Genomic DNA, 18,771 nt, shown 5'->3' on the forward strand with positions numbered 1-18,771 from the left:
ATGTGGCTGTCTAGTTTTCCCAACACCATTTGTTAGAGACCATCTTTTTCCCATTACATATTCTTGCCTCCTTTGTTGAAGATTAATTGACCATGTAATTGTAGACTTGTTTCTGGCCTTTCTATTCTTTTCTATGTGTCTATTGATTGAGGTGTCTATTTTTGTGCCAGTACCATAGTGTTTTTGATTACTACAACTTTGTAGTATATGTTGAAATCTGGGATTGTGATACCTCTAGCTTTGTTCTTTTTCAAGATTGCTTGAAGATTGCTTTTTCAAGATTGCTTCAAGATTGCCAAGATGGCTAATTTGGGGTCTTTTGTGGTTCCATACAAACTTTAGAATTATTTGTTTTAGTTTTGTGAAAAATGCTGTTGGTATTTTGCTGGGGATTGCATTAAATGTGTAGATTGCTTTGGGTAGTATGGGGACTACCCATACAGTATGGAACTGTTTTCTTAATTTCTATTTTTGCTACTTCTTTGTTAGTGTATAGAAATGCAATGAATTTCTGTGTATTGATTTGTACCCTGTGAATTTGCTGAATTCATTTATCAGTTCTGGTAGTTTTTTGGTGTCCTTAGGGTTTTCTATGTATATTATCATGTCATCTGCAAATAGTGAAAATTTTACTTCTTTCTTACCAATTTGGATGCCTTTTATTCTCTTTTCTTGTCTGATTGCTGTGGCTAGGACTTCCAGTACTATGTTGAATAAAAGTGGTGAGAGTGGATATCCTTATCTTGTTCCTTATCTTAGGGGGAAAGGATTTTTCCCCACCGAGTATGATATTTGTTGTGGGTTTTTCATATAAGGCTTTTATCATGTTGAGGTATGTTCCCTGTAAACCTACTCTGTTAAGGGTTTTTATCATGAACGGATGTTGTACTTTGTCAGATGCTTTTTCTGCATCTATTGAAATGATCATATGGTTTTTCTCCTTTCTCTTATTGATGTGACATATCACATTGATTGATTTGCAAATAATTGAATCACTCTTGCACCCCAGGTATAAATCCCACTTGATCATGGTGAATGGTTATTTTAATGTATTGTTGGATTCTGTTTGTTAATATTTTGTTGAGGATTTTTGCATCTATGTTCATCAGAGATATTAGCCTGCAATTTTTTTTTTGTTTTTTGTTTTTGTTTTTTTTTTTGGTAGTATCTTTACCTGGTTTTGGTATTAGGCTAATGCTGGCTTCATAGAATGAATTTGGAAGCTTTCCTTTCTCTTTTGTTTTTTGGAGTAGTTTGAAAAGAATAAATATTAACTCTTCCTTAAATGTTTGGTAGACTTCACCTGTGAAGCCATCTGGTCCTGGACTTTTGTTTGTTGGGAGTATTACTGATTCAATTTCATTGTTTGTAATTGGTCTGTTCAAATTTTCTGTTTTTTCCTAATTCCATTTTAAGAGTTTATATGTTTCTAAGAATTTATCCATTTCTTCTAGGTTGTCCAATTTGTTGGCATATAATTTTTTCACAATATTCTCTTAAAATCCTTTATATTTAAGGGGCATTGGTGGTTATTTCTAGTGTTTCATTTCTGATTTTGTCTATTTGACTTGTTTCTCTCTCTCTCCCTATTTGATCATTCTGGCTAGAGGTTTATCAATTTTGTTGGTTTTTTCAAAGAACCAGCTCTTGGTTTCTCTTGAATCTGTTCTGTTGTTTTTTTAGTTTCTATTTCATTTATTTCTGCTCTGATCTTTATGATTTCCTTCCTTTTGCTGGGCTTGGGTTGTTTGTGCTTCTTTTTCTAGCTTCTTTAGGTGTAATGTTTGGTTCTTTATGTGAGATTTTTCTTGCTTCCTGAGGTAGGCCTGTGTTGCCATAAACTTCCCTCTTAGAACAGCTTTTGCTGCATCCCAAAGATTTTGGACCTTTGTGTTTTCATTTTCATTTGTCTCCGTGTATTTTTTGTTATTTCCTTTTTGATTCCTTGATTGACCCATTCCTTGTTTAGAAGCATGTTATTTAACCACCATGTATTTGTGTTCTTTCCAGATTTTTTCTTGTGGTTGATTGCTACTTTCATAGTGTTGTGGTCAGAAAAGATGCTTGGTATGATTTCAGCTTTTTGAATTTGTTGAGACTTGTTTTGTGGCCCAAAATGTGATCTGTTCTGGATAATGTTCCATGTGCACTTGAAAAGAACATATATTCTGCTGTTTTAAGATAGAATGTTCTGAATATATCTGTCATATCAGTATAGAATTTTTTAAAACCATGATCCATTTATAATTTTCTGTCAGTGGTGGGAGGAAAAAGCTAATTTTTAATATTCTGGCTCTTAATCATACACTGGAAAGTCTGTGAAATGCAACTTCTAAATTGCATGTATCTTTAATACTCTGCTTTATCAACAGATTAATAAAGAAATCATGGGGCGCCTGGGTGGCTCAGTCAGTTGAGCGTCCGACTTCAGCACAGGTCATGATCTCACAGTTCATGAGTTCGAGCCCCGCATCGGGCTCTGTGCTGACAGCTCAGAGCCTGGAGCCTGCTTCTGATTCTGTGTCTCCCTCTCTCTCTGCCCCTTCCCTGCTCATGCTCTGTCTCTCTCTGTCTCAAAAATAAATAAACATTAAAAAAAAATTTTAAAGAAATCTTTAGTGTAGTTTAGGTAAATTGTCTATATTTAATTGGTATGGTGTTTCTCTCCTTTCCCTTGATGTTTCCAGCATTTGAATTCTAAAAGTCAGAGCAACCCAGCTGAGCTTTCTTCAGTCATTTCTAAATGGCAGTCACTGCTGGGCCACATAATAAAAGGTGTGTGAAAGAGAACACATCTGTGGATATGTTTCCCTGCAGACTAACAAAGCACATGATGAACCAGAGGAATTTTGTAAATAGGTTTGGAAACATTCTCCACCCATGTTTTATCTCTTTTTACCTTCCTGTTGATAAAGTGAGCTTTCCCCCTACTTAACCAGTATAATTTTTTTTCCCTTCCAACTATGCAAGCGGTGGGCTAATTTTCAGGTAGAAATAATGCAACTTTAATAGGAATTAAATTTCCCATCCCGAGGCAAAAATATTGATTTTTTTTTTTACATCACAGCCAATACACATATATGAAATTTAGAACATGTCCTTTGATTTAGTGATAAATTGTAACTATGATAAAAGGAGAGCGAACCAGCATTAAAGATGCCATACCACCTTTTCTCTGGGTTGGTAAATCTTTTGTCCTTTTGTACTAAATTCCTCCCAAAGGTTTGTTTATGATATCATCTGAAAATTTTTTTCATTTTTCTTGCAAGGTTAGAAAGCTTTCACATTCACTTTGTCTTCTAAATAATTATTGTGATAATAAATGTAATATATGTTTGTTGTAAAGTTGCAATAAGTACCTAAAAGTAAAAGGCAAAGAAAATTCTTCATTCCGCCACCCAGATGATAACCCCTTTGATATTTTTTGTTTATTTTTTTCTAGGCTTTCTCTTTCTTTTTTAAAACATTTTTAATGTTTATTTTTATTTTATTTTATTTTGAGAGAGAGAGAGAGAGGCAGAGCGCAAGTGGGGGAGGGGCAGAGAGAGAGGGAGACACAGAATCTGAAGCCGGCTCCAGGCTTTGAGGGGTCAGCACAGAGCCTGACATGGGGCTCAAACTCATGAACTGCAAGATCATGACCTAACCCAAAGTCAGAAGCTTAACCAAGTGAGCCACCCACGTACCCCTAGGCTTTTTCTATGAATACAAATTAATATTGTATTTTCTTCATATAACTCGTATCAATTTCTTCACATGATATTGCAGACATTTTCCATATCATTAGTCTTCCAAAATATTGGTTATGTAATATTTCATAATTTCTTTAATTATTTCATAATTGTACATTTACATTGCTTCTAAGCTTTCACTATTATAAACATTCTTTTATGTTAATTCGTTAATTCTTTGACAGTGTATATTTAATCATTCTTTAGAATATATTCCTGGAAGGAAAATTACTGGGTCAGTGGGTATGAACATTTTTAAGGATCTTTATATATCACTTCCAGAGAAATTGTAAGCATTTGTAATTCTAGTTGCAATATAGGACTGTGACTTTTTATTTTCTTTGACTAATTGATAGTTATGGGTTTAAATACACTAACTGCTATTAGTTTGTGATTGGATTGTCAAAATGTGGCATTTTGAAGAACTTCAAATAGTTTGAATATGAAATGTTATATAAGTATTGTAATACTTTTATTTATTTATTTTTTAATGTTTTTATTTATTTCTGAGAGAGAGACAGAGACAGAGCACAAGTGGGGGAGGGGCAGAGAGAGAGGGAGAGACAGAACCTGAAACAGGCTCCAGGCTCTGAGCAGTCAGCACAGAGCCTGATGCGGGGCTCGAACTCATGAACCATAAGATCATGACCTAAACTGAAGTAGGACACTTAACTGACTGAACCACCCAGGCGCCCCAGGGTTGAAATATTTTTGATCCTTCTCTATGATTGCCATTATTGGACTCTTGAAAGAAATCCATTTATAGACTTATAATTTAAGAAAAAACGAGGCATAAAAAGTCATTCTGATGATTGAAAAAACATATATGGAGAGAAAAATGTATCTAACTTGTAAACTTAACATATGAAATATTGTATGTCACATTCACTATGTATATATGGTACTTAACAACATTGCTTGGTACGTATATGTTAATATTTGTGTAATGAGTGAATATGAGTATATAAATGAATGATTGAATGAATGAATTTGTAGTAAATTACCTAATTTGACTTTGCTAAGTTGTTGGCAACCGTTTAGAACATATTAAAGGATACTACTACTATGGGTTGTGCTAAATGATTTTCTCATTTTATTGCTTAGAATGATAGTGTTGGGTGTATTTTATGTGAATGTTTACAAGAATGAAAGCAATAATTTAAAGAAAAAGCAGGGGGAGGCTCTTTCATTTGTTCTTATTTGTTGCAGTCTTTCAATTTGGTGGGAGTTCTTTTAGCAGAGCTACTGAGATTAAAGAATATTTGGATTATCAGTGGACTTAACTTGCTGTATCCATATTTACTTTTTGTTTACAAAAGACCCGAAAACAACTACTATTTCCCGGATTTGCATCATATGAAGTATGAGATTGAAGATGGCACTGTACCTAATGGGAGAGAACTTCGGTTTGGATTTGATCCCCTGGAATTTCCTGAGTTTAGCTGGAGAGGATACGCCCAGATGACCTCAGTGCAGGTATGTAGCCTCTAAGAAACTACTTCATGGCAGGATAGTGCGTATAGTTACCCACAACACTGTCAGTGAGTCCCCCACAAAGGCAAACTATCCCGAAAACTGACTCCAAGATTCTTTTTCTCCAGACTACAGATGGGGTTTGGGGTAAGATTGGATTTTAACTCATAAGTATATGTATCGATTTCACAGTCTATTGTTAATTTAGTCACCAAATCAGACAAAGAAAGGATTAAAAAAAAAAGGTGTTTATTTCTGGAGACTTTTTACAAGAAGTTGTTTCCCAAATGAGATTAGTCTATATTTTAACACAAGAGACACTTTTCTTTAAAGCCATTTGTGAAGATTAAAAATGAGTTGAATTAAATAATTTCAATGTGTGCGTTGTTAATATTTGACCGGTGCTTTTTTTTTTTTTTTTTTTTTGCTTTTTTAAACTCGGAATTACTATATGAATAAAAACTAAGATAAATGAGGAATTTGTTAGTGCTACTTAAATTTTCTTTCCTGTATTTCTCCTTTCCTTCATTTTCCTCTTCTGTATCCATCTCTCTTGGCTTTGTGTTGGAATAATTAAGGGATTTACACATTTTCTTGCTACCTTTAGAACTTATACAATATTTATAACTAATAATTTCTGTATAGTCATTGAGAAGTTTTATTCTCAGAATTTCTCTTTGAGGTTGGTCTCTTCAAACTGTGTTTCTCAGTGGCGAAATTCGGAACAAAAGAGGTAAACTGACGACCATGGTTACCCAATATTTGTCCTTAGTAGATCCAGAAGTAATGCCTGTTATATTTATATAAGTCACCCCTTAGAGAAACAGGGACAGGTTCACAGTTCTGTCGGAGCCATCATTGGTTCTAATGTTGCTTCTTGCCTGACTAGGGTCCCCATCAGGTTGCTTTACACTCGCTAGGATCCTAAGATCCTACACCTCACTGCTTTCTCCTTCTCCCCAGTGTAGCAATTGAGTTTCTTTAGCTCCTTCCTGATCTTCATTATTAAGAAAAAAGCAATGGATTCCATTAAGTCATAATAGATTGTGAATGACTGACAGTCCAGTCAAGGTGGATACCTTCTCATAGGTGTCTACAGTTGGAAATAATAACTAGTTAGCATAAAGGAATAAATTCCAAATGATGGATTTCTTTAAGTATTTTTAGTCAGCAGACCTCGGCAGCGTCCATCAGATCACCCCTAACTTGTTCCTTATACATTTTTGCATTTTTATTTTCCAACATGGAACTATTCTGTCAAGTTAAAAAGCCCCATTCAGTGGAGTCTTTAAGGCTTTCTATATATGGTACCATGTCATTTGTAGATCATGAGAGTTTTACTACTTCCTTACCAATTTGGATACCTTTTCTTTCTTTCTGTTGTCTGACTGCTATGGCTAGGACTTCCAGTGCTATGTTGAATAAAAGTGGTGAGAGTGGACATCTTTGTCTTGTTCTGACCTTAGGGGAAAAAGTCTTCATTTTTCACCACTGAGTATGATGTTGGTTGTACATTTTTCTTATAAGGCCTTTATTATCTGTATCTACTTTGCAGAGGATTTGTTTTTATCATGAATGGATGTTGTACTTTGTAAAATGCTTTTTCTCCATCTCTTTGAGGTTGGAATGATTTTATGGTTTTTATCTCTTCTCTTACTAGTGTGACATGCCACATTGATTGTTTTGCAAATATTAAAGCACACTTTCATCCCAGGAATAAATCCCACTTGATCGTGGTGAATGATTATTTTAATGTTTTGTTGGATTCTGTTCACTAATATTTTGTTGAGGATTTTTACATCTGTGTTCATCAGACATATTGACTTGTTCTCTTTTTTTGTAGTGTCTTTATATGATTTTGGTATCAGGGTGATACTGGCCTCATAGAATGAATTTGGAAGTTTTCCTTCCTCTTATATTTTTTGGAATAGTTTGAGAAGAATAAATATTAACTCTTCTTTAAATGTTTGGTAGAATTCACCTGTGAAGCTGTCTGGTCTCAGACTTTTGTTTTTCAGGAGGTTTTTTTTTTTTTTTTTTTTTTTTTTTTTTTAATTACTGATTCAATTTAACTTCTAGTAATTGATCTGTTCAAATTTTCTGTTTCTTCCTATTATGTTTTGGTAGGTTACATGTTTCTAGGAATTTATCCATTTCTTTTAAGTTGTCCAATTTGTTGGCATATAGATTTTCATAATATTGTGTTACAAGTTTTTGTATTTTTGTGGTGGTGGTTGTTATTTCTACTCTTTCATTAGTGGTTTTGTTTATTTGGGTCCTCTCTCTCTCTCTCTCTCGATAAGTCTGGTTAGAGATTTATCAATTTTGTTGATCTTTTCTAAAAACCAGCTCATGGTTTCATTAATCTGTTTTATTTACTTTTTTTTTTAGTTTCTGTATCATTTATTTCTGCTCTAATATTTTTTATTTCCTTCCTTTTTCTGTGTTTCAGTTTTGTTTTTTCTTCTTATTTTAGTGTCTTGAGGTATAAGATTAGGTTATTTATATGAGATTTTTCTTGCTTCTTGATGTAGCCTTGTGTTGCTATAAATTTCCCTCTTAGTACAGCTTTTGCTGCATCCTAAAGATTTTGGACCTGTGTTTTCATTTTTTTTTTTTCATTTTTTTTTTTCAACGTTTTTTATTTATTTTTGGGACAGAGAGAGACAGAGCATGAACGGGGGAGGGGCAGAGAGAGAGGGAGACACAGAATCGGAAACAGGCTCCAGGCTCCGAGCCATCAGCCCAGAGCCTGACACGGGGCTCGAACTCACGGACCGCGAGATCGTGACCTGGCTGAAATCGGACGCTTAACCGACTGCGCCACCCAGGCGCCCCATGTGTTTTCATTTTTATTCATCTCCATGTAATATTTTATTTCTTCTTTGATTTCTTTTTTTAAGTTTATTTATTTTTACACACACACACAGAGAGAGAGAGAGAGAGAGAGAGAGAGAGAGAGAGAGAGAGAGAATGAATGAGTAGGGGAGGGGCAAAGAGAGAGAGAAAGAATCCTAAGCAGGCTGTGCATTGACAGAATGGAGCTTGACATGGGGCTTGGTCCCATGAACCTTGAGATCATGACCTGAGCTGAAATCAAGAGTCAGATGCTCAACAGACTGAGCCACCCAGGCGCCCCTCTTTTTTGATTTCTTGATTGACCCATTCGTTGTTTAGAAGCATGTTCTTTAGCCTCAATGTATTTGTGCTCTTGCAAAATTTTTCTTGTGGTTGATTTCTAGTTTCATAGGTTTGTGGTCAGAAAAGATGCATGGCATAACTTCAGTCTTTTTGAATTTTTTGAGGCTTTTTTTGTGGTCTAATATGTGTTCTGTTCTGGAGACCATTACATGTGTACTCAAAAAGAATGTGTATTCTGCTGAATATATCTGCGTATTCTGAATATATCTGTTAAGTCCATCTGGTCCAGAGTGTCATTCAAAGCCACTATTTCCTTGTTGCTTTTCTCTTTGGATGATCTGCCCGTTGATGTAAGTGGGGTCTTAAAGTCCCCTACTATTATTGTGTTACTATTGATTATTTCCTTTAGGTTTGTTATTAACTGTTTTATTTATTTGGGTTCTTTCATGTTGGGTACATAAATATTTACAATTATTATATATCCTCTTGTCGGATTGTCCCTTTTGTTATTGGAATGGAGTATTATTCAGCCATAAAAAATAATGAAATGTTGCCATTTGCAACAATATGGATGGAACTAGAGAGTATAATAATGTTAAGTGAAATACGTCAGAGAGAGACAAATATTGTATGATTTCACTCATATGTTGAATCTAGGAAGCAAAACAAACAAGCAAAGGCAAAAAAAAAAAAAAAGGAGATAGAGACAAAGCATGAAACAGACTCTTAACTGTAGAAAACAAACTGATGGTTACCAGAGGGGAGCGGGGTAGGGGATGGAGGAAATAGGTGATGAGGATTAAAGAGTACACTTGTCATGATGGAAAAAAAATAATTAAAAAAGAAAAAGCCCACATTCTTTTTGGATAGAGATTGAGATCAATTTTATGTGACGTAAGCATATTTTAATTACATCCAGATTTGGTCACTAATGTGTTTGGAGTATTTTAACCTTTGTTTGGCCAGCATCAGTTTCTGTGACCATTTAGAATTTTATGTATGTGGCCCCTGGAGTGGTCTGTCTACAGGGGTAGTTGTGTTAAATAATCCTGTCCTTTCGTTCTCTTCTGCTTTTTTATTTCTCCCAGCCTGTGGTGGTTGCCCCTGCCACTATGGCTTTCCTTAAACTAGTCCTGCTAACATTCTCTTCTGTCTGCCTGATTCCAAAAGGGTCAAAAGAAGAACTCAGTTCCTGAGGGAACAGGTCTTCACTGTAACTTTAATTGTAATTAAGTTGTATTGTACACTTAAATTTAATTGTAATTGTAATTGTGATTTTAATTTATTGTTAGGCCTTCCTATTTCCATCTGCCACAGAGTTGGTTATTTGGTGTTTTCTGAGTGAGAGTGAGTGTGTGTGTGTGTGTGTGTGTGTGTGTGTGTGTGAAAGAAACAGAGCGTGTGGGTCTGTGTACACACTACAAGCCCACTAGTGAAACTTGAATGGAGTAAAGCCACTGTTTGGCTACCATTTCTTTTAGCCAGTTCTATACTTTATGGCTTTTCGGTATTTTTCAGAATAAAGTGAGGATCATGTTGAATGTGGGGAAGTCAAGTCTTGCCTTGTTTCGCGTTATTCTGAAATATATTAACCCTGGAACTGAAGCCGTATCTGGCCACGTGACTATTTACCCATCCTGGGCTGAGGCAGGTAGGCAAATTTTCAAGCCTTTTTTTGGATTAAGAAATGATGAACTAGTGAAACATTTTCTTCAGTTTTCACAAAGTTACCTCCTGAGAAAAGATGGAGTCTGATGCATAGTCTGATTAGGGTAGTGTCCTGTCCTTTGCTACCTTTTCAATCTCTAAACATTCTGCTTATTTAAATTTTGTTGTTAAGTTTACTATTAACTGTCTTTTGAAAAATTGGTGTAACAACCTATGTGTCTTCGCTGAACCCCGTGGTCTATGATATCACCACAGGGCAAAGCTAATTTATAATTCATTCATGGTAGAGTGGGTGTCACCTCTGTGGTGACTCCCCTAACTTTTTACATTGTTTCAGGCAAACCAAATAGCCCAAGGAGAAATGGGTGAGTGTAGGAATTTTTAAGATGAATGCGGTAAAGCATGAAGCCCAGGAGAACTCCAGAAAGAAACATGCAAACCTCACTGAAGGTTGAGGGATTCCTGAGGGCACAGGAAAATCACAGTCAGAGCACAGATCTCAGCACTGTTAGAGCTGAGGCCTGGAAGTCTGTTCTGCAAGAAGTTAGCACTTCTACCATTCCTGGAAACAGATTCCAGAAAGCATTAGGAATCCCACATGGACCAAAGATGGTGCCAGTGGAAATCTAATTTGAGATTGAAACACAAGAATCTTTGTTCAGCATCCATGGCGAAGTCACTGGGGGCAGTGGTGATGCTCCTGAGTTGTGTCAACCAGGTTGCGAGGCTGGATGATGATGAATAACACAAAGAACTAGCATGCTTGCTTTATCATATACATATACTTTGGCATTGATTTTCTCACATGGTAAGTTTGTGAACTGATGAGAGTTGAAGAGGAAACAGAACTGAGAGGTTTAGTAAATCGCCTAAGTGCACCTCTGGTCTTTATAGACAAGTTGGAATCTTCAGACTCCAAATTCTTTCTAATAGACCCTGATGCCTCCTCGATGACAATTTCATCAGCACTTTGCTCTCCATTAACTCAAACAGGTGGAATACATTGTGGCTTGTTTTCCCTTCCTCTGGGACACCTTTATTAAGCCCCCATGTCTGAGTCAGGGGCCTTGGTTGTGGATTCTTGTGGTAACCTAGGCCTCCTCCCAAACACCACTGTCTATGCTGTGCCAAATTCTCCTGTTTTATCGTCTGTAATCCCTCACCTTTCCCATCCCACCCAGCAAAAGCCATGCTGGCTGTGTGCAGTCCCTCATGCCCAGAACCTAGATCTAGTGGATGTTTGTAGAAAGAATGCAAGGATTTGGAGCAAACATTTCTTCTGAAGAAAAAGTCTCAGTTGGACTCTGATGCAGCAGTTTGGTTTGTTTCTGAACCTTGTACAGAAGGTTCACTGTTTGTTTCATACAGAAGAAAACACTTTGCATCCTGAGAACAAACAAAAAACCAAAACCTTTTATTACTTCAGAATGGACACATGTTCTTCCATAGAAATTAAAAGAATAAAATAATTTAATATCTAAGGTAATGTGTTAACACTTAGATGCAATGAAATTTCCTAAGCAGTTTACATGCGTTAATATACTTAATCACTTAACAAATTTAAAAAGTAATTAACATCTTATCAATATCTTTCTAGTCTGTTTTATAAGTATGTGAATGGTAAATAAAATCAAGGGGCGCCAGCGTGGCTCAGTCAGCTAAGTATCTGACTTCGGCTCCGGTCGTGATCTTACAGTTCATGAGTTTGAACTCTGCGTTGGGCTCTGTGCTGACAGCTCAGAGCCTGGAGCCTGCTTCAGATTCTGTGTCTCCCTCTCTCTTTGCCCCTCCCCTGCTTGCACTCTGTCTGTCTCTCTCTGTCTCTCAAAAATAATAAACGTTAAAAAATTTTAAAAATAAAATCAATACGTCTGATCAGTAAGTATGCTCAGTAACCATCTTAAACTTCTTCAGATGTAAACTGAATGTTCAAAACTGAAAATCCAAAATCATAACAGTGATTTCTAGACCAGTGCCTTGGGCAATTCTTTTTATTTCTGATAGGTGCTGCGCAAAGCAAGGAAGTCCTCTTCCTGCCAAGTAAGGAGCCAGCCTTTGTCACGGTCCCCGGAAATGGTTTGGCAGACCCGTTTTCAATTGCACCAGGGACATGGCTTGCTTGTATTCAAGCAGAGGGCGTCCTCCTGGTAAGAGTCCTCCTGAGTGGAGAGTTCTGTGGGATTCTTCCCCCCTTAGAAATGGTCCAATCCACAGTGACCCACAGAGACCATTAGATATCAAAACCCATCTCCCTTTTAGACACAGGAAACTATGGTGACATTTGCCCTCAACATAGGAGCCAACTTAAAATATCTGTTATATTTTTCAGCCAGCTTCTCTCAGACACACACACACACACACACACACACACCAACAGCTATAACTATAATGACTCAAAGTTATCAGAATAAATGCAAAACCTTCATATGCATTATGTCCCCACCTTTCAAAAGCTTCTTTGGGAGTTTTCATCATGAATCAGAAGGGCATCAAAAAAAAAAATCAGCCTCTCTGGGAATTGTGTGGAGTGAATCAGAAGAAGCTAGAGGAAAAGAAGATCCTAATATCAGTGAAGTTCTTGGTGGTGGAAAGAGAAGGGAGAACCGATGCTTCTCCAACATTCCCTGCCTTCTTCTACCTGAAACATAGGCAGCAGCCTCACCAAACGATTGCCTTGGACAAAGAACCCTGCATTACAGGAGAAGCTCTATCCTCGTGTTCTACTAGGATAGCCAGAGGAACCATGGGGGTTAAGGGATGAAAACTGCTACCTGAGATACACCCCCCCCTTTTGATGTCTGCTTTAGCTTATAGAAAGTCTTTTGAAAATACAGTCTTCGACAAAGCTTGGTTTTAGGCGCTCAGAGCAGAAAACATGAAGCTTTTCCTTCTGGCACAGTCCTTTTGATTGGCTGTATTAGCAAATCTCAGGCAAGTTCTTTAACTCCAGGCCTGCCTCATTTGCTTCTTCCCTGTAATAGGGACAATGTTTATCCATATAGGTCCTTTCCAAATCTGGGATCTTCTGAGCATCATGTGAGGGTTTATGCTCGGCATTCAATCCCTATTTTTCTTGCATCTTCTTGGTAGAAAGCTTTGTTGCTTTACCAAAGTTTTAGAGTTTTTCATAGATGTTAGAAATGAGGATGAGGAAAATCCCGTTGATGCCAGTAATGGGTACAAAGTTAGATTAATGGAAAGAAGCTCATTATGTTACTTCATAGGCACGGAAGATACTTGATGACATTTAGCTGGTGCTGTTGTGTAGCAACACATATATATGCTTTCATATGATGATCCTATCTTCTCTACAGATATTTTACGGACCACCTACTGTCAACTTTTACTATTCTAGGATCTATGGGACCATAAAGTAATGAGGAGCTATGGTCCCAACCTAAGGAAACTTAGTAAGAGAACAATAATCACTGTTGAAATAAAGCCTACTGGGCTAGTGAGACCCCCGTGGTAGACCACTGAGCCCCCTGGGCCGCCATGTGCCACTTTTCCTCTCCATACATTTCTCTTCTTTCCCATTCTAGACAAATTAAGGGCCCCGAAGGGAGAGAAAGCCTTATGGCTGGCGTATGAGTCTCTTCACAGTTATGGCAGACATCCCCCCTCCCCTTCGTCCTTCCCTCTGCACACAGGCAGGGATGCCAGCATTGCTCTGAACCTGTCAGACCATCAGCATCTCAGAAACCTGAAGGTCTGCTCTTTCCTGAAGAGCTGTTTAGCTGAATTTACACTGTGGGCTTCATTTGGCACACTCCGTGGAACACGTTCTTCCCTCTCATCTCCTAGGACAGGCAGTCAGCCAGTTTCAGTCCGTGATTCACCAGGATCACAAAACACCGTTTTTTATACATGCCATCGAGCGTTGCTTGGATATGGGAATAAAAAGCCGTGATACGTGATCTACAATTCAGCGTTCTGTTGTGTAGTGATAAAAGCAACCGGTATTTCAAAGGAACATGTTATCAACTGATAGCGTGTTACTTTTGTTTAGTTTTGAATTTATAAACAATCCAGAAGAGACGGGAAAATTTCCCCTGAGACTTGCATACAAAAACATTCACCCTGAGATGCTTATCTCCCATGTTTGAAGCACCTGTGGGGAGCTGCTCTGTGTGTTTTGGTGAGTCGGGGGGCAGAACGAAGCAGCTGCTGTCGAGAGTTTAACATAGCGAGCTTCACCTGGTTGTTGTTAACTTAGCTGCTGACGGCTTGATTACTAAAAGAAGGGCCACCATCAAATGCGTAATTGTCCTTTTGGTCTTAATTTACTAGGACTACCTGGTGCTGCTTCCCAGAGACTACTATGAGGCATCCTCACTGCAACTGCCAGTCACACAGCCGTGCGCCGACTCAGGACCTCCCCAAGAGAAGTTAGTATGGGCAACGGTGCGACATCGGGTCCTCTAAATCAGGAGCCTTTGGTGCAAGGATTCGAGATAGGCCTCGGCATCACAACTGCAGCCAGATGCTTTGGATAATTATCTGATTGTGGTTTTTGTCTGAGGCTTAAAATAGAATCCAGGTTCATGGACCTTTCCTTCTTTTATTCTTCATGCAGATGAAAATTTACCATCCGATTCCTATAGTAGGCACTGGGTAGGAGTTCGTTGAAGGAGTGATGAATGAATGGAATTGGATAAGAGTCCTTTGGGGATGAGTTTTGATATTGTGCTTTGTTCTCAGTTGTAACTGTTATATTTTGTTGTTGAAGTTGCTTGCTTTACCAGCATTTGCCAGTGACCCGATTCCCCTGTGCCCTGGCTTGTGAGGCCAGACACTTCCTGCTTGATGGAGAGCCAAGACCCTTGGCAGTGAGGCAGCCTACTCCCGCACACCCGGTCATGGCGGACCTCAGTGGTAGAGAGGTGGGGCAGCCTTTTATTTACTGTCAAAGCTATTACTGTCTCCCCATCTGTGTCTGCTGAAAACCCTTGGCCACAGTTGCTTCTCAAATTCAGGGGAATCTGGAAGAATTTCTCAGAGGTGTTAATTACAGGTATCCTGAGTTCTCTGCTTCAGGTTGTGGCTGGGCGGTGCACCACACAGAGCATAGTAAGGTTAGTCTCTGAGCACTTTCTAGACGTGGCAGGGAACATGGGCAACCACAGAATCCTCTCCTTTTTACTCCCTGGACTTATAAGGGCACGTCCTGCTCTACCTGATTCAGGGCAAGATCTTTCTAAAAGGCCTCCAGAAACTACACAGCTTACCCTAAAAGGATGCAATGCTCACAGACTGTTCAGCCCTCAGGCTAAGCAATTTGTAAGGGTTGATTTCTTTGAGCTCAAAATCTGGAAATGCTACACGCCAGGGCATCTCCCTCATGGCTTAGAGGGCAGGTTACCACAGGCTTTGGCATTACTTTTCTTCTCAGAGTTTTTGAGGCCTCAAAACGATTTAAGACTATACTGATTTAAGATTTGCGTTCAAAGTAGTATGTAGCAACAATAAAAACACACAGTGCAATACCTCAGAATAAAGACGCTGAAAAACAAACTTCCGTCGCTATATTTCCATTCCTTACTTTCTACAACATTCTCTGTTTTGTATCCTTGAGGAAAATGTTCACGATTAAATTTGTAGACTGAAAACATATATGGTATTACTTCTGAATATTTAGATATGTACCTTTTTTGTAAACTATATTGCTAACATTTCCAAGGTAGCTATTAGAGGATTTTAAGGATACTTCTTTAGTCTTCATTTCATTTTATTAGAGTTTTTATTTTGCAAAAAAGAGAAATATGTATGCCTGTTGTAACAAGTAAAGCGATATAGGCATTCATAAAGAGAAATTAATGAAATCATTTCCACTCCATTCTACCAGTGTGCTGTATCCCTCCCTACCCATGCTGAGCACACACACACAAATGCATATACATACATAAATATGCACGCACACATACAGATGTGTGTGTGTGTGTGTGTGTGTGTGTGTTCCCCAGACAGCAGGAAGGTGCTGTTGAGAAGGGCCAAACTCCAGGAAATGATGCTGATGATTCATCTGGAGGTGTCCTTGCCTCTGATTTAGCCCAGAGCCATATAGCACTGAGGCCTTGGGCAGGGCCATATTTGCATGATGCGTAAAACTAAGCCCTGGGCTGTCCAGTTTTATTTAACAGTCTGTTTTACTAGTTTATCTAAATGCTTACAGACATGTGCTAATATAGTAGTGACTAGCTCATGTGGCTGTATAAACTTGAATTAATTAAAACTAAGTAGAGCTAAACATCCAGTTTCTCCGTTGCACTAGCCACATTTCAAGTGCTCAGCAACCACATATGTCTAGTGTCCACCTTATTGGAAAACACAGAGTGTGAAATATTTTTGCTATCCAGAAGGTTCTATTGGACAGTGCTGTAGTAGATCATTGTGCTAAAATTCAGAGACTAATGGCATTCGAAGAGGTCTTAGAAATCATTTGATTTCCCTTCCTGTGAAGGAATCCTTTCTACATTAGCTTTTTTAAACATTCATTTAGCCTCTGTTGAATACTTAAATTGATGGAGGACTCACTTCTTCTAGAGGTAGGTAAATTTTGATCATCATTAGCCGCCTGGAGCAAAATGCAGAGTAATCCCTCCTCCATTTTTAAGAAAGTTTTATTATCAAGAGTCAGATGCTCAACAAACTGAGCCACCCAGGCACCCCCGCTCCCCGCCCCTGCTCCTCCATTTTGAAAACCCATGTGTAGCGTGATGATTAAGATGGTTCTGGAGTGAAACTGCCTGCCTTCGTGTCTTGGGTCATCAGTAACTAGCTGTGAAATCTCCCTAGGCCTGAATTTACTAGTATACAAAATGGGGATAAGAATAGTAGCTACCTCATGAGTACTATTAAATAAAATAATCCATGAGGGGCTCTTGTTGTGGTGCCAGACACACAGTGATCACTCAGTAACCATTAACCATACTGCTGTTATGTATTCTAGTCACCACCATGGGCAGAAAGGAAGAGCAACCCACTAAGTCTAGCTCATATGAAGGGTTTTTCCTTTTCCAGGATACAGAAGGTCTAGAAGGATTCCAAAGGCAGGAACCAAGTACATTCTGGTCTTCCAGGAATCTGAGAGAGACAGAGCTACCAGGCCGTCATAGAAGAAAGCCTTCTCTCCGTGTGTTTGCTGTTCACCTCTCCCTCTATTGAATGACCTCCTTTGCTTACTCATAGCTGTTTGTCTCACACACATACCATGAAGGTTGCTTCGGTCTCATTTCCTTGTTAACTCCTAGCTCCGGCACTTATTGCCATTTGAATATCCCCTTTTTCCCTTTATTCTTTCTGAGAAAGGGAATCTGGACAGCTCATTTTTTAAAGTCAGACCACACCTGTTGTACACCAGGCAAGCCTCTGTCTCTTATAAACAAATTCATTGCTATGTTTTTTATACTTCAATTTGATCATCTCTGTTTTACAATGTGATTTTAATTGATTTATATTTATTGTGATTTCAGACATATTTGGACTTATTTTTATCATCTTAATTATTTTACTAGCTTTTTATTTGCCTTCTTAAAAATAATTTTCCTACTTTGGTTTCTTTTCTTTTTTTCTTTTTTCTTTTTTTTTTTTTTTTGAAGTAAGTTCTAGGCCCAACATGGGGCTGGAACTCAATGCTGAGATCAAGAGTTGCATGCTCTACTGACTGAGCCAGCCAGGCACCCCCTACTTCTGTTTGATTAAGACAATTTTCTCTATTTTTCTGCTTGTTTGATAAGTACAGATTGTTTTCTGGTATTTTAGTAGTTACCCTTAATATTTTAACATAAGTTCTTGAAGCATATATTTTCCACCCAAGTCTAAAGTTATTCACTAATTCTGATCTCTTATTTTACATGACACAGACTTTAGAATGATTATTTACCCATTGAAAACCAACCTCCAAGTTATTGTTGCTGTACAGAAATTTTAATTTTACCCTCTTCCCCAGACTTTCAGGTAGATTGTAAGTTTCATCTCAATTCAAATATACCACATACCATCCCTCCCTCTCTCCTCCCTTCCTTTCTTTCTTTTTTTTTTTTTTTTTTTTCCTCTTTCCATTTCTTCTTGGAATTTTCTCTCCTGGAATCTTCCATCTGTCTTCTTTGCTCTTGATGTAGTCTCTGGATCTAGGGCACAGCCATTTCCTGAAATATTTCATTGCCACATCCCACCATCCTAAATATTCTCGTTTTTATCTTCATTGTATTGGGATTTTTTTGTTTTTGTTTTTTTTTTATTATTGGAACTCCCTTTTTTTTCTTCTTCTTCTTCCACATTTTGGTAGATTATATCCTCCAATGGCTTCCTTCCTGAGAAAGGCCACACAGATACAGAGGAGGTCCTTTTATTTTTATTTATTTATTTATTTTTTTCCCTTTGAGACCTTGCATATCTGGAACTATCCTACACTCAATCTTGATTTTTTAGTTTGGTTAGGTGTATAATTTTATTTCTATTGGTTTTTTTTTTAAAGACACTCTTAGGCAGGCTCTATGCTTAACTCTGTGGAGCCCAATGCAGTACTTGATCTCATGACCATGAGATCATGACCTGAGCTGAAATCAAGAGTCAGACACTTAACTGACTGAGCCCCCCAGGCACTCTAGATATATAATTTTATATTAGAAATCATTTCTTTTTAGAATTTGATGACATTTCCTCACTGGCTTCTACCTTCAAGTCCTGTTCTCGAGAAGTTACATTGTGATTCCCAATGCTTTGACTGCAGCTTGCTTTTCCCTGCTTAAAGCTTTTG

General features: G+C 37.9%; 1 protein-coding gene across 5 annotated transcripts in view; it reads left to right on the forward strand.

Moving 5' to 3' along the window:
• The window catches only part of LAMA3 (laminin subunit alpha 3), a 272,517-nt gene that overhangs the window by 128,552 nt on the left and 125,194 nt on the right, over positions 1-18,771 (forward strand). For all 5 annotated transcript variants that reach the window (XM_042909621.1, XM_042909620.1, XM_042909619.1 and 2 more), the window contains 5 exons: positions 5,051-5,207; positions 9,864-9,996; positions 12,018-12,160; positions 14,304-14,401; positions 14,743-14,896. In XM_042909621.1, coding sequence (XP_042765555.1) covers positions 5,051-5,207; positions 9,864-9,996; positions 12,018-12,160; positions 14,304-14,401; positions 14,743-14,896 — 685 coding nt within the window. The remainder of the gene's footprint in view (positions 1-5,050; positions 5,208-9,863; positions 9,997-12,017; positions 12,161-14,303; positions 14,402-14,742; positions 14,897-18,771) is intronic.

Source organism: Panthera leo, chromosome D3, assembly GCF_018350215.1.
Source record: "Panthera leo isolate Ple1 chromosome D3, P.leo_Ple1_pat1.1, whole genome shotgun sequence".
Classification (NCBI taxonomy): Eukaryota; Metazoa; Chordata; class Mammalia; order Carnivora; family Felidae; genus Panthera; species Panthera leo.